At 42.8% G+C, this 16,758-nt stretch overlaps 1 protein-coding gene across 1 annotated transcript in view; it reads left to right on the top strand.

The window, feature by feature from the left end:
• LOC145341882 (polycystin-1-like protein 2) overlaps window positions 1–16,758 on the top strand; it is a 41,081-nt gene that overhangs the window by 13,114 nt on the left and 11,209 nt on the right. Inside the window, exons 9-19 of the mRNA XM_080186899.1 lie at window positions 7–203; window positions 2,138–2,340; window positions 3,546–3,714; window positions 5,590–5,800; window positions 6,725–6,989; window positions 8,500–8,587; window positions 12,242–12,376; window positions 12,561–12,746; window positions 13,953–14,274; window positions 14,396–14,529; window positions 16,053–16,177. Coding sequence (XP_080043025.1) covers window positions 7–203; window positions 2,138–2,340; window positions 3,546–3,714; window positions 5,590–5,800; window positions 6,725–6,989; window positions 8,500–8,587; window positions 12,242–12,376; window positions 12,561–12,746; window positions 13,953–14,274; window positions 14,396–14,529; window positions 16,053–16,177 — 2,035 coding nt within the window. The remainder of the gene's footprint in view (window positions 1–6; window positions 204–2,137; window positions 2,341–3,545; window positions 3,715–5,589; window positions 5,801–6,724; window positions 6,990–8,499; window positions 8,588–12,241; window positions 12,377–12,560; window positions 12,747–13,952; window positions 14,275–14,395; window positions 14,530–16,052; window positions 16,178–16,758) is intronic.

The following is a 16,758-nucleotide window of genomic DNA, read 5'->3' as shown; positions in this document are numbered from 1 at the left end:
TTTCAGAAATTTGTTCTTCATGAAGACAGCTGAAAGTTTCACGGATGGACATATCTGGTTTTCAGTGGTTGAACGTCCCCCTAGAAGTTTCTTCACCCGCGTTCAGCGGGTTTCCTGCTGCTTTTCCCTGCTGCTTGGCTCAATGCTGACCAACATCATGTTCTGGGGCACCTCGCCTGACGATTCCACTCAGCACACACAGGGTAACAGTGATGCTGTAAATTGATTATGGTTATTGACTGTGCTTTTATACTTTGTGAACCATTAGATTTCTGAATGAAAACCAAACCTAGAAACCAGAAACTCAAAAATATGATTAATACTTAATGTCAGATTGGGTCTTTTCACGTTTAAAGGAGGTCTGCCATAATGGAAATATCACAATGTCAAAGCATTTGCAGAATGTGCAAGTCCAGGTTGGTTTCATTGGGCTTAACTTGAACATTGCAAAACTGGAGGAACAGCACCTCATCTTTCCACTGGGCATTTTATGTTGTACCAAACATGACAAATTAACTGAAGCAATGGGCTTCACGGCCTTTTGGCTAAGATCAAGTGTAGTATCGACATGCTGCACTTGGTTGGAGTCATTAGGTTACATTTCAGCTTCATTTGAAGCAATTTTTTAAAGTGGCATCTCGGCCTTTTGGCTAAGATGCAAATGAGATCAAGTCTTGGAGGAGGAGCTACACCTATTCCAATCAGCTTGGATCATGTAGATCAAGCCCAAGACAGGAGGTGAGAGCCCCGTCTTGTCAGCTTGGATCGGGAATGTCCCAACTTGTTAAGACTCTGAATTGGATTTAATTTGACTTGATTGGATTGGAATAAAGTAAACAAAAAAAAATTTTTATAGCTTTCCGGACTGAACATTGAGTTCAACAACTTCAGATCACAAACTCTTCCCTGAACCTTCACCCCATTTATTTTATTTCATTTCCTCTTTTCATCTTATTCATCCATTTTTATTACTTTTCATTCTTATTTTTATTTTCCCACTTCTGAAAAAATCTCGTTTTCCATCTTGTCAATAGTAGCGAGGCACCAAGCGTGAGGAAAATATTCAGAGTAAACCCAAAAATTTAACAGGCTTTTTTAACAGTGTAATGGTGGTGTAGTGGTAAAACACTGGATTAGTAATATAGAGGTCTAGTCAAATACTCTGAAGACATGGGTTCAAATCCCGCCACGGCAGCTGGTGGAATTTAAATTCAGTCGTTTGAGAAAAATCTGGAATTGAAAGCTAGTTTCAGGAACCATGAAGCTATTGTTGATTGTCATAATTACCCATCTGGTTCACTATGGCCCTTCAGGGGATGGAAAATGCCGTCCTTAACCTGGTATTGACTCCAGACCCACAGTGATGTGGGTTAACCATCCTCTGAAGTGGTCTGATAAGCTACTCAACTCAAGGGTAATTAGAAATGGGCAACACATACTGGCCTTGCCATGATGTCTATTCCCCTGGAAAAAAATAAAGAAAAATGCCAGAGGAGGAATGTTCCACGAAAATGCCTAATGAGGCAGATGTTTCATGCTTTGAAAAAAAATCTCCAGGAGCTGTCATATGTTATGGTTGCGAGGGACAACATCTCCATAACATTTCCTGTGGAAAGAGCCATTGGACAGAACACAATGCGTCTCTTGAGAGTGGAGGAATGGGCGTTATTAATTGAGTGCAAGGTGTTAAGGATAACTTTGCCTGTTAGCTTTTTGAAAAAATGGAGCTTTATTTAAAAAGTAAAGTTAATTTATTGGTCACAAGTAGGCTTACATTCACACTGCAATGAAGTTACTGTGAAAATCCCCATGTTGCCATAGTTCGGCTACACTGAGGAGGAATTTAGCATGGCCAATGCATCTAACGAGCGCATCTTTGGACTGTGGGAGGAAATCGGAGCACACAGAAGAAACTCACACAGACACAGGGAGAATGTGCAAACTCTGCACAGACAGAGACCCAAGTCGGGAATCGAACTCAGATCTGTGGCACTGTGATGCAGCAGTGCTAACCACTGTGCCACCCCAATAAAATAATAAATTAAATAATATTTAAATTTACATCATAAATTATTTCTTCATTGGTACAGATTCCAATTTATTCCTGGGAGCTGATTTAATTCTTCTATTTCTGCAGGAGATTTTGGTTCCTTTTTCAAGGAGCTCATGATTGGGATCGAAAGTGCTTTCATCATGTTTCCCATCAATCTGGGAATTGTGCAGATATTCAGGACCGTTCGCCCCAGACCAAATCACTCAAAGACACTGGTTGCTAGAAGTGTTACGAGGTCTTTGTCCACTAGCGTCCATACACATCCCACTCCGGAGTCTCTACTGCAGGTCAGCACTTGTCTTCTCACCTCCCTGAGAAACAGTATTGTACTTGTTCTAGAAATAAAGCACTGTCTCAAATGTATATGTTTGATGGAGAATGGAAAATCATTAACGTGTAATTAATACATTGATTGCACAGTTAGTATGTCACATTGTGAACCAACATAAGCTTGAATTTTCACTCCCAGGTCAGGAATACAGCTCCGCGAATCCAACCCATGAGAAAGAGTTTTGTTCCAGGGTGGCTAGGTTTTATGGGAGTTGGTCGGGTGAAGCTGGAATGAGTGCAGAGGCTGGAGTGTGGAGAGGTGGACTGGGCAGAAAGCCTGCCTTGTGCTCCAGCACTGTGTCAAGAGTTTTTTAAAAAAAAACAATAAAACAAAGCCCTGATCCCTCGCAACCGCACATCCCTTTTGAAGTTGCCAGGTCACTTTAATCTCCATAACTCCTGGTCACCTGGCAGGATCCTAAACCATAGCAGCACCCATTCTGCAGCAGGGATTTCCCTTTCTCTTGATCAGAAACTGCAGGTGTGAGCAGACTCCTTTGAAATTCTCGGACAGAAAGAAGATATCAATTTCACTTGGCAGGGTGGGGGGGAGGGTGCGAAAGGGGGGGGGGTTCCATTCTGCACAGCTGTGCACTCATCCTCAATGTATGCATGCACCTTTTATTTGAGGTCTCCAAACTTTCCTAGAAAGATGAAGGAGGGAAAATTCCTGTCCCACCCACCGCAGGGGGATGAACCATGAAAAGGTCTGTTGACCTTGGGTGGGATTTGCCCGTTTTAGGTGAGCATGGCCGGAGAATCCCACCAGAGAAACCTTTGAAGTTCTCTCTTTTCCAACAAAAACATCTGATCTCTTTCAATTTCATAGTGCAGTGCTTTAAAATAAGCTTTCATTGACAATTTATTGGATTTTACTCAGCCTCCAGTCAGCTGTGTTTATTTAGCTTTCCCTTCACACTTGAATGCATCTCCATTGTTCCTAACCATAATATTTACAAAGACACTAAGTCTGACTGACAGCTGTGGTTTCTTCAAAGGGAAGTGAAACCACTTAACCCCTTTGAAGAAACCACAGCTGTCAATCAGGCTTTGATTTCTTGTTTTTACTCCACCCTGGCAACTGTCAATGTTGAAGTACAGAAGGGAAATTTCCATTAATATGTTTGACCAAATTATGCTTTGTTCCTTATCTTACAACCAGTATATTAAGAAGATCATCACCCTGATCCCCAGGACGCAAATGGATGTATCTGCATTGGAAGAGGAGGTCAATAATACCAATGATATCAATCAACTTTTAGTTATATTGACCAATATTGTTCAAAGTAACATGGGGCAACTCAGTATGAGTGAGACTGGAGATACAACTGGTAAAGACAATCATTTCTTTTGAAAATATTATCTCACTGAAATTTAGTACATAGAGCTATTTGATATTCTAATAATGCGACCAGATAATCTCATCTGAAAATCAATGCACATTTGTCTGAATTTGTAAGCTGGGATGGATTTATCAGCATTGAATATCACACAGCTATTTCCAGCGATGAGACAGATATTCTCTTGCCAGTGCATTTTCCAAACCACAGAACAGATTTATAATGATCGTCATTCACTGCCTTCTGGTGAAAAAGCATATTTACCTCGTGGTCAGCCAATAAATGGTTGCTACTGAACAGATTAAAAATGGAGCATGTTGGAAACATAAAGCATGTTGGCCAATTCTGAGGGGGCTTCGGCTAATGCTTGAGTCAATTCTTTCAGCTGTTGAGCAAACTAGGCTTTTCGGAATTTATTTCAGATTTTTGCCATTCCTGATTTTCTTTTCGTCTCTTATTGATGACTGGCTGGAGGATAATTAACCCCACACACCATGGAGAAGTCACATACAAACATAGGAAATTGAAGCAGGAAAAGGCCATTCGGCCCTTCAAGCCCATTCCACTATTTATTATGATCACAGCAGAGCATCCAACTCTATAGCCTGATCCCGCCTTCTGCCCATATTCTTTTAATCCACTCACCTCAAGTGCTATGTCTAATTACTTCTTGAAAACATTCAATGTTTTGGCCTCAACTACTTTCTGTAGTAGCGAATTCCTTAGGCAGACCAGCCTCTGGGTGAAGAAATTTCTCCTCATCTCTGTCCAAAATGTCTACCCTGTGTCCCCAGACTGTGACCCCTGGTACTGGACACCCCCACAATAGGGAACATCCTTCTTGTATCTCCCCTGTCTAATCCTATTAGAATTTTGTAGGTTTCTATGAGATTGCCCCTCATTCTTCTAAAATTGAGTCAATATAATCCTAACTGACTCAATCTCTCCTCATACATCAGTCCTGCCATTCCAGGAATCAGTTTGGTAAAACTTCTCTGCGTTTCCTCTAGTTCAAGAGTATCCTTCCTCAGATAAGGGACCAAAAACAGAATGGCACAGTGGCACAGTGGTTAGCACTGCTGCCTCACAGCGCCAGAGATCCAACTTCAATTCTGGCCTCGGGTGGCTGTCTGTGTTTTTTTTTCACATTGTCCTTGTGTCTATGTGAGTTTCCTCTGGGTGCTCCTGTTTCCTCCCACAGTCCAAAAATGTGCACATTAGGTATATAGACTGTGCAAAATTGCCCCTTAACGTCAGAGGGATTAGCAGGTACATACATGGAGTTACAGGGATAGGGCCCAGGTGGGATTGTTGTCAGTGCAGACTCGATGGACTGAATGGTCTCCTTCTGCACTGTAGGGATTCCACGTTTCTACGAATAATCCAAGTGTGGCCTCACCAAGGCCCTGTATAATTGCATCAAGATATCCCTGCTCCTGTGCTCAAATCCTCTTGCTATGAAGGCCAACATGCCAATCTCTTAGCCTTGCAGTTATTTTGCCAATGTCAAGCTAAGTAATCAATGCGCTGCCAGATATTCCAAACCATTTGACCAATGTCTTAACTTTGGCATTGTCACTAAAGATTGAATGGTCAAGTTGCGATTGTTTCAAGTAGTCATTTGGTGATACAGAACGTAAAAAAAAATTCAAAGCTTTTATATTTTTCCAGGGGTAGTAAAGCAATACCTTGCTTTGTTGATATACTTTATTTACTCATTGAAGTTTAAAAAGACACTTAAAAAGAAGTTTAAAATAGTGAATGTCTGGTGCCTGATTGGACAGCATTTAGTCTCCTTGTCAATGACAATGTCAGATCAAAATAGTAAATATAACAAAAAACTGGGTTTTACATTTACACTTCCAGAAAATCCCATGGCTGATTTGAGGAATCAGAGACTTGAAAAGCAGCAGTGCTGTCTGTACACATTACTGAAACAAATGGAGGAGAATTTAAACCAGATGGGCACGAGCAAATTCCAGAATCCTTACAGTCAAATACACGCCGTTGACCAAGTGCAGAAAATGATGCGTTTCCTGCAAAACTTCCCTCAGTTCAAGGATACAATTTATGAAAGGTATTTGCATAATAGTAACTTAAAGCCTGGCAGCCTGCCATAACTGATCTCACAATCGAAAATGTCTGACTTTGAAATAAATGTGTACATCTTCACATTCTGAGACCTTGTGTGTAGAGATGCTTCAGGAAAACTGTGTGCCATTAATTCATATTGGATATATGTAAGGTGTAATGGACATATTTAATATAATAGATAATCTTTCCTCATAGAAAACACCTTACTATAATGTTTCTGCAGCATTACTTGGTAGGCACTTTATATATATTGCATTAAAGTTAATAGACAGAAAATCACTAATGGGGAGGCAATGGCCTAGTTGGTATTATTGCTAGCCTATTAATCCAGAAACTCTGCTAATGTTCTGAGGACCCGGGTTCAAATCCCAACAATGGCAGATGGTGGAATTTGAATTCAATAAAAATACCTGGAATTAAAAATCTACTGATGATCATGTAACCTATTATCGATTGCTGGAAAAACCCATCTAGTTCACTACTGTTCTTTGGGGAAGGAAATCTGCCATCCCTACCTGCTCTGACCTACAGGTGTCTCCAGAACCACAGCAATGAGGTTGATTCTCAACTGCCGTCCAAGGACAATGAGGGATGGGCAATAAATGCTGGCCAGCCAGCGACCCCTATGTCCCACATATAAGAAAATCGTTAACAAAGCAAATGCAATTAATTGATACTCTATTGGTATGCACCGAAGAGCAATATAGTCGATATTTTACTTCTCAAAGCCCCCCAATTCAGTTTCTGGTCCAGTTCAGTTTCTGATCAGTGGTAACCTCCAGGATGTTGATAGTATAGTATATAAAGTGTAATATAATATGACATTTTTTTTTCCTTTGCAATGTCTTAATTACTGAACAAAGTAAAAAACTGCAATGTAATTTTTATTAAAATATTTTTTGGGCAGAAATACCTCAGACGTTTCCCAGGGATTGAACAGAGTGTCTGATCACCCTAACAGCCAGCAGGACAAGACGTCACAGCGGTGTTTTAATGGGCTGCCTTGGTGGTTTGTGTACATTGCCTGGTTTCTGGTGATTGTAACAAGTGCTGCATCTGCCTTTTTCACCATATTGTATGGACTATCGTACGGTAAAGACAAGTCTATCAAGTGGCTGATCTCCATGGTGACAACATTGTTTCAAAGTGTGTTTATTTTGCAGCCAGTAAAGGTAATGTATGGACCAGTGCGACTGAACTCTCTTCCATCAGCTCAGCAGTGGTGATGGGAGTCAAAACATATGGACCACCAGTATTGAATTATTTAATTATAATTAATAAGATATACTGCATCTCAGATACAGATTTGTTGAAACAGCAGTCTGATGTGTGCCATAACTTAGGGCCAGGTTTTTAGTGTTCCACACTTTCCAAACCTCCGATGCATTATTGTAAAGATGTCAACGGAAAATAGACATTGTAGGTTACTGTTCTGTGGCCGTGTGGCGGGGGGGACCTCATACAGCATCATTAGCAGGGGGAACACATTAGAGACTCTTCAAGTATCAAAGTCATTGGGTGGGATCTTGAGTCTGTGTTTGCCACCATGGGTTTGGCAGCAGGGACTCAATATGCGGAAAAACCCAGAAATCGCAAACCGTGCCGGCAAGATCGCTATCTTTGATTCTCACCACCCCTCACTGGCGATGCCTTTTAAATACGTTTAAATACATTTTAATATAATTAACCCCCCCCCATCGCATATTAACACCATGTCAACATGACGTCATGTTGGCGCGATTTGCGACAGGTTCACCTACATGTGAACCTGTCATGGGCTGAGGGGTTTAAAACAAAGGGTGTACGGACAAGTTGGGCCAAAGGGCCTGTTTCCATGCCTCTATGACTCTATGTCTCTATGTCCCCAGGACCGTGAAGTCCAGTATAGCCCCTGGGGGAGATGGACATGGCCAGGCAGTGGCCCCCTGGCACTGATCCTTGGCACAGGTTCACACTGCCACATTGGCATGAGCATGAGAAGTGCCGACTTTGATCAGGAAGCCCCTGAGATCTCTATAGTGGGTTGGGGGTGGAGGTTTACTGATGTTCTAATCAGGCCACCCTTTATAGATGGCACCCTGATCTCAGTATGGCTGAGTTTTGCTGGCGTGTGCATCTTGTAAATGGTGCACACTGCTGCTACTGCACATCAGTGGTGGAGGGAGTGAATGTTTGTAGATGTGATGCCAATCAAGTGGGTTGCTTTGTCTTGGATGATGACAAGTGAGGAATATTCCATCTCACTCCTGACTTGTGCCTTGTTGGGGAGTCAGGAGGTGAGTTACTAATATAATGTATATATTCCTGGTATAATGTGTATGTTTCAAGTTATTCATTCGATTTTTGTGATGCTGTGAAAAGAAGTCCAAAGATGTGTAAATTAGGTGGATTAGTCATGGTAAATGCGTGGGTTTACTAGGTAGAGCAGAGGAGAGGGCCTGGTTGGGATGCTTTTTCAGAGATTCAGTGTAGGCTTAAAGAGCCAAATGGCCCTTTGAAAAAAAACATTTGAGAAACATGTAGAATGGCCTTCATTTAGAAAATTTGTAATGATTAGTTTCAAAATGAAAATTCTAAATTAATTAAGCAACTGAAAATATGTAAATATGTGTTCTGAAACAAATAGAAATGTATTTCCTTGATATCGATCTCATTCCATCTGCCACACCTTTTGTTTTGAAGGTTTTATGTGTTGCTGCCTTTATCGCTTTGTTTGTGAGGAAAGTTGACCATCAGGATGTTAACGAAGAGACTTTCCACTTGGCATCAGGTAGATATGCAGTTTTTCAGAATTATCAAGGAATAACTCACGTGGGCAGCAAGGAGGTGAATCCATGTTGGCGATTGTTGGTGCTTAGGATTTTTGCTTTAGTTATTATCTTGATTACCAGACTCTCCCACATGCAATCTGAGCACTTTACATTTATAAGCTTGATTGTTCTGTGTAATATCTAACCCAAGGCTGTAATAATAAAATCTCCCTCTAGAACAAAGAACAGTATAACATAGGAAAAGGCCTGTCAGCCCTTCAAGTCTGCGCCGATCATATTTACTTATCTAAACCAACCGCTATATCCCTCTATTCCCTGTTTGTTCAAATGCCTATCAAGAATAAGTCTTAACAGTGGTTAGTGTAACCACCTCAACTATCTCACTCGGCTGTGCATTCCAGGCCCGACCACCTTCCGCATATCTCCACTGAACCTTTCCCCCCTTATCTTGAACTTGTGCCCCCTTGTAACTGTCATTTTCACTCTGGGAAAAATCTTCCAACTGTTCACCTTATCTATACCCTATTTCATAATTTTATAAACTTCCATTAGGTCACCCCTCGGCCTGTCTTTCCAAGGAGAACAATCCCATTTTGTTCAATGTCTCCTCATAGTTAATGCCCTCCATACCAGGCAACATCCTGGTAAACCTTTTCTGCACTCACTCCAAAGCCTCCACATCCTTCTGGTCATGTGGTGACCAGAATTAGACATGGAATTCCAAATGTGGCCTAACCAATATCTTATACAACCGATCTGACCTGGATTCTTCTCTTTTTCCCATGTGAGCTCCATTTTAATTTATATGAAGGCCGATTAAGAAAGCATTGGATAAGAAATATGCAGAAATCAGCCTTTAATCTGCTTCTTTCACAATGAATACAAGTACAAGGGAATTATCAGTGCATTCATCCTGTTAAATCAGTAAACTTCTCATGTACAAATTCCAGAGAATAGATATGTTCTCTGGAAAGAGATATTCCTGAAGTGTTAAATTGGCAAAAAAATGATCAATCGAACTTGGTGCCAGCAATCAATTCTTGAATATTTTTCTTAAATATATAACTGTAAATTATTGAATGAGAAAAGGTTGGGAGGTGATGCGTGAGATTTTCTGGCAGCGCTCGCCCCAAGACCAGAAAATCGTGTCTGAGGTCAATGCACCTTTGTTAGATGGTTAGATGGGAAAATTCCAACTGATGAGGAGCAGAGGGATTTGGTGGTGGTAGTGATTGGGGGGGGGGGGGGGGGGCACGTGGTCAGTGAGGGGGTGCTGATGGAGGAGCGGGATGGGGTGGGGGGGCGGGGTCAGTGAGGGGCTGCTGGTGGAGGAGCGGGATGGGGTGGGGGGGCGGGGTCAGTGAGGGGGTGCTGGTGGAGGAGCGGGATGGGGTGGGGGGGGTGGGGTCAGTGAGGGGGTGCTGGTGGAGGAGCGGGATGGGGTGGGGGGTGGGGTCAGTGAGGGGGTGCTGATGGAGGAGCAGGATGGGGTGGGGGGCGGGGTCAGTGAGGGGCTGCTGGTGGAGGAGCAGGATGGGGTGGGGGGGGTGGGGTCAGTGAGGGGGTGCTGGTGGAGGAGCGGGATGGGGTGGGGGGTGGGGTCAGTGAGGGGGTGCTGGTGGAGGAGCGGGATGGGGTGGGGGGCGGGGTCAGTGAGGGGGTGCTGGTGGAGGAGCAGGAGTGGGGTGGGGGGGTGGGGTCAGTGAGGGGGTGCTGGTGGAGGAGCAGGAGTGGGGTGGGGGGGTGGGGTCAGTGAGGGGGTGCTGGTGGAGGAGCGGGATGGGGTGGGGGGGGGCGGGGTCAGTGAGGGGGTGCTGATGGAGGAGCGGGATGGGGTGGGGGGGTGGGGTCAGTGAGGGGGTGCTGGTGGAGGAGCAGGATGGGGTGGGGGGGGCGGGGTCAGTGAGGGGGTGCTGGTGGAGGAGCGGGATGGGGTGGGGGGGTGGGGTCAGTGAGGGGGTGCTGGTGGAGGAGCGGGATGGGGTGGGGGGGTGGGGTCAGTGAGGGGGTGCTGATGGAGGAGCGGGATGGGGTGGGGGGGGCGGGGTCAGTGAGGGGGTGCTGGTGGAGGAGCGGGATGGGGTGGGGGGGGTGGGGTCAGTGAGGGGCTGCTGGTGGAGGAGCGGGATGGGGTGGGGGGGGGCGGGGTCAGTGAGGGGCTGCTGGTGGAGGAGCGGGATGGGGTGGGGGGCGATGATAGTCAGATTTACAGGACATTAAAAGCAATATTTCCTGTCTGTGAGACCATATAAAATTTATGGAGCACGCTGGTGAGCCCAGGAATTTTGTGCTCATCCAATTCTGGATTCTTTTGCAACCCTGAAATCCTTAGCCTTCCCTGTGGAAGTTTTGCTTTGGAGGCATCTAGGTCTAACCCTCTGGAATTCCTTGCCGAAGCGCCTCTACCTGACCACTTCTCCCCCTTTAAGATGTCCCTCGACCAAACTCTTAGTCTCCTATCCTAATAGCTCTTTAAGTGACTCACTGTCAAAATTGACCAGATCATGCTCTAGTGGAACACCTTGGGACATTTACACATTTAAGATGCTTTACAAGTACAAATTTTTACTGTTGTTGGTTCCTGCAGCGAGAGGTTAAGAACATAAAAATCAATTTAGCGTTCTAAATAAAACCTAAGTGAGAGCACATTTGAGAATACAGTGTGACTTTGAGCTGCTTAGTGTACGAAGGACGTTGAGGCAGTGAGGAGGATCCATCACAAGTTGACTACATAGTGTGAGAAAATAAAAATATAAAGGAACATTTAATTTGAGCCAAGGAGATCAGAAGTGGACTTGAAAGAGGCATTTTAAAATTATGAAAGGAAGTGAAAGAGGTCATAACTTTCTAAAGGATCTAGAACTAAGGAATGTAGGTATAAGATTAAATACAGACAATCTAGGGCAGGCAGCAAGAGAAACCTGTTTACCTAGATGGTTCTGAGGTTGGGAAATACACTATCAAACTTAACGATTGAAGCAAATGAGGAAAGAAGAATTATATGGGAACTGAATGGCTATATGGGATTGGGGTGGTTTTCTTGCACGGAAGTTAAATACCACATGACCACCATGAATGGGCAATGTCCATGTTATCATTTCTGTGTAATTCTCACATCATTCACATCACATCGATTCCCAGCTTGAGTCACTGTCTGTGCGGGGTCTGCACATTCTCCCCATGTCTGTGTCACTTTCCTACAGGTGCTCCGGTTTCCTCCCCCGCTCCAAAGATGCATTGGCCATGCCAAATTATCACTTAGTCACCCGGGATGTGTAGGTTAGAGGGATTAACGCGGTAAATATGTGGGGTTACGAGGATAGGGCCTGGGTAGGATTGTTGTTGGTGCAGACTTGATGGGTTGAATGGCCTCTTTCTACACTGTAGGGATTCTATGATTCAATCAGTCATCTTCTTTAAAAGTAACAAAGATTATCTCTGCTGTCTGCCCAGATTGTCCATAGTGGTGCTATACTGAATATTATCTTGTACCTTCTCAATACCAGATTAGTTTACTTGTTACACTTAAAAATCTGTGAGAGCGCGAATGGGGCATAATTTTTGAAAAGAATATGGATTTGATGTCAACTGTCCATTTTTTATTTTGGTCCATTTTCAATCTTTGTACATCATTGTATTCCTGGTATCCACAGGGGAACCTAACAATGCTTCACAGATAGATCGAAATAGTAAAATTTATCAACCACCAACGGCTCAATTTGTGGAACAGCTAAAAGAGATGAAAAGAAAAGAGAAGAAAATGTATGCTATGATCCAGAAGATTCTGGGTATATAAATATCTGATATTATTTCCTTACTTTTAGCTTTAATACAATCCTAACTATTGATTTGGACATTGTCTCTAATACTCTCACAATTTAAGCTGATTAGGTGTTTTCATGACAGAGTAACAATGCTAAAATAAACTTTGACCTTTTCATATTCTGATGTGCTTTTTTCTCTCTCTTTTAGTCCATTTGGCATTCCTCTCCTTGTTGCTAACCATTGCTTATGGAGAGCAAAATCCCAATTCATTCTATCTTAACAGAGCCATTAACCTGACATTCACCCCTTCCTTCAGTCATATCCGAAGCACTAATGACTTCTACACCTGGGCCAGCAAGCTATTACTACCTAACCTATATGGAAGTTATAAAGGTAAACAGAAGTAAAATGACAGTCTCATTCTACCTTGATAACTGATTTGTGAATTAAACAATTACAATGAATTAGAAACCAGCAGATCTTCTGTGGTGATGTTCACAATTAGAAAGTTTTGTAAGTACATGGACATTGTGTGTGGCACTACTACCAGAGGCATTAACTTATCGGCACGTGGGGCAACCCTGGGATCCAATGGTTTTAGGATGGTGTTGTAGGGTCTAGGAACGTTTTGAGGTAGGTTCTTAGGTTGAGAGCACTCCAGGTGATTGAAGAATTCCAGAAACACTTGAGAAGAATTTTTTTGGAATGATCTCCTAGAAGTGATTTTAAAGCTTCTAGCATTTTCTGGGTAACCATTGCTGCAACACAGTCAGAACCATTCCAAGTTTGTAACTTAAGTCACATTATTGGACGTGTCCTTGTGCAGGGTTGGGGTTTCCCAGTGCATCCTTGCCCTGGGGCTTGGAGGTTACAGCCCTCTAATGTTTATAAAGAATGTCATAGTTATATCACATAATTGGACCCTCAAAATGCTGCTCCAGGTGCAATACAGATGGTATTGTTAGGCACTTGCCATTTTAAGTTATTTATAGCTTAGTAAACAATTTAAACAACAGTTTGCATGTTGCGTGATACTATATCCAAGTTCAAAGAATTGCAGATTAAGTGGATTGGGTCGTGGTAAATCTATATGGTTAAGGGGATAGTGAGGGGAGCTTGGGTTAGGAGCTTTGATGGAAAGTTGGTACAGACTCAATGGGCTGAATAGACTCCTTCTACATTGTAGGAATTCTGTCACACCATGCACACAATAGGACTTCCTTTTTAAAGGATTTTTTCACTTAATTTTTCTGCGGTCCCTCATGCAATGACTAGAAGTACAGACAAATAAGGTGATTTCAGATGACTAGCTGCAGCATGAGAGCAGTCTGGTGTGATCATCCTTCAGTTTTCTCTTCCTCCCAGTAACAAACTTGTGGTCTCAGCTTGCATGTTTGAGACATTCAACTGTTTAATTGTTGGAGCTCGATATGACCGATAGTTAGGAAGGATTGAAGGAGGATACAAACTAAGTGGTTCAGCCCCAAATTGTCATAGGTACAGATTGTCTTTTTTTAAGTGATATTTATCTTTATGGAAACCTTTCTGAAGATCACAGGCAAACCATTAGAGTCATAATAAGTGTGACTTTGTCATTAGGATTCATTACCGATGGGTACTCCAAGCTACTTGGAAGCCCCCGCGTTCGACAACTAAGAGTAAAAAGGTGTGATTGTCCCGCAAAGAAGATAATAAAAAACATTGTTGAAAAATGTGAAGCCCCCTATTCCTTTGATGAGGAGGATATGTCAAACTATGGAGAGCAATGGACAACCAACGTATCTGTACAGGCCTCAAATCTCAGTTACATCTGGCAGTACCAAGAAAGATTACAGGACTACCCATGTTGGAGAGTTCTTGCTTTATACAGAGGAAGTGGCTACATGGCTGAGCTGACTACAGAAAAAGATAATGCATCCAGGTAAATCCGTTATTCTGTCAGTATCACATGGTTTCCACGAGTCTGTTCCTTTGTGTTTCATTCTGAAAATAGGATGAAGTACACTCAGATTGACTTTATATTCCTACATTCTGATTGACAGGATTATTCAATATTTAGCTGAAAGCAATTGGATAGACAGTCACACCAGAGCAGTCTTTGTGGAGTTCACAGTCTATAACGCAAATGTAAATCTATTCTGTGTCACTACACTGACACTGGAGACAAATGGTTTAGGTAAGACCTTACCTATGTTAGATTACTTTCCCTATGGTCAGGACCTGAAAAGTAGGACGATACGAGAGTCTGAATTACCTTTGCTTATTTTTATTTTCTAAATGCATTTGCAGCTTTGGCTATGGTGAGCTAGATTAGTAACAGGTCAAAAATAATGTTAAATAAAAATTGATTTGATTTATTTTGTCGCATGTATTAGTATACAGTGAAAAGTATTGTTTCTTGCACTATACAGGCAAGTGCAGAATGTAGTGTTCCAGTCAGAGCTAGGGTGTAGAGAAAGATCAACTTAATGCAAGGTAGCTGCATTCAAAAGTCTGATGGCAGCAGACAAGAAGCTGTTTTTGAATCGGGTGGTATATGACCTCAGACTTTTTTACCTTTTTCCTGATGGAAGAAGGTGGAAGAGAGAATGCCTAGGGTGCGTGGGGTCCTAAATTATGCTGGCTGCTCTACCGAGACAGCAGTAAAACCAGCAAATGTTGGAATAACTCAGAAAGCCTGGCAGCACCTGTGGAGAGGAAGACAGAACTCTGTAGTAGAGTCATAAGGTCTTGAAACGTTAACTCTGTTTCTCTCTCCATCAGCAGGGCTCCAATGGCTGCAGTTTTTATAAAATGCACTGCAGCAAGTTGCAAAGTTTCTTCAAAAGCACCTCTCAAATCTAGAAACTTCACCCCTGGATGGGAACATCATCACCTCCAAATGCCCCTCAGAGTTACACACAGCTGGAATTTTCTGGCTGTTCACACCCCGTTGCTGCTGTAAGTGAGAATTTGACATTCAGCCAAACCTCTGTTCACCGCAGTGGGACCAGAAAATCCCACTGGCGTGAAAGGTCAGAAAATTCCAACCATCATCTTGACTTTGACAAATATTCGCCATTGCTGCTGAGCCACAATCTTGTCACTCCCCAGCAAAGATATTTAGAGAATAGTTAAAATGATCATATTTTGGGTATGGAAATTTGACAGTGGAATATCTGTCTTTTTTCCATCAAATCTCCATTCATTTCAACCGAATGAACTACAGTTGATTGCACAAAGCTAGACCACTGTATCATTGATTCATAGAATCTTACAATGCAGAAGGAGGCCATCTGGCCCATCGAGTCTGCACTGACCACAATCCCACCAAGTCCTATCCCCATAACCCCATGCATTTACCTAGCTAGTCCCTCTGATGCTAAGGGGCTATTTAGCACGGCTGATCCCCCTAACCCACACATCTTTGGACTGTGAGAGGAAACCAGAGCACCCAAACGAAAGCCACACAGACATGGGGAGAACACACTAACTCCACACAGACAATGACCCAAGCTGGGAATTGAACCCAGGTTCCTGGCACTGGGAGGCAGCAGTGCTAACCATTGTGCCACCGTGCCGCCCTGAAGTTAAATATCAGTTAAATTTAAGATCAGAAATTTTTCAGATTAACTTTGAACTTCATTGTGAATGCTAAACAACCTTAATTATCTAACCCTCATTCTGATTATATATATTTATGTTAATTTAATTCTACAGGAGCTTTCATTACCTCTACAGAATTGGAAAGTATGCAACTGGCCCAGAACAGAGATGTTACAATTCTGTTTGCTACATTAGAGATAGCGTATATGCTCTTTGTTGTTTATTATATGGTGCTACAGGTACGTGCAGAACCTTTATAATCTACAACAAGACTGCCTGAAATAATTGGCCTCAGTGTGTCAGATCAGCCTGCATTTATATAGGCATTAATGGCATACATAGGTTACAAATTGAAAGTGCCAAGTTGTCTTACACAGGGAAATAGTCACATTTTAGTGATCCAAAATATCCCGTATTAATACACTTCACTCTTTGTCATAATCCCAGGACTTAAATGGGAGCTTTCCAATTAGACTCACAGAACATGAGTTAAGAACATAAGAACATAAGAAATAGGAGCAGGAGTAGGCCATCTAGCCCTTCGAGCCTGCCCCGCCATTCAATAAGATCATGCTGATCTGTCGCTGCTCAGTTCCACTTTCCCGCCCTCTCCCCATAACCCTTAATCCCCTCTCTTATCAAAAACCCATCAACCCGCGTCTTAAAAATATTTAGCGAGGCAGCCTCCACCACTTCAACGGGCAGAGAATTCCAGAGATTCACCACCCTTTGAGTGAAGAAGTTCCTCCTCAACTCCGTTCTAAACCGCCCCCCTTTTATCTTGAGGCTGTGCCCCCTAGTCCTACTGTCTTTTTTGAGC

This window comes from Carcharhinus amblyrhynchos, chromosome 4 (assembly GCF_965287045.1).
Source record: "Carcharhinus amblyrhynchos chromosome 4, sCarAmb.v2.hapA, whole genome shotgun sequence".
In the NCBI taxonomy this organism is placed as follows: Eukaryota; Metazoa; Chordata; class Chondrichthyes; order Carcharhiniformes; family Carcharhinidae; genus Carcharhinus; species Carcharhinus amblyrhynchos.
Note: the sequence above shows the minus strand (reverse complement) of the source record. Positions and strands in the feature narration are given on the sequence as shown.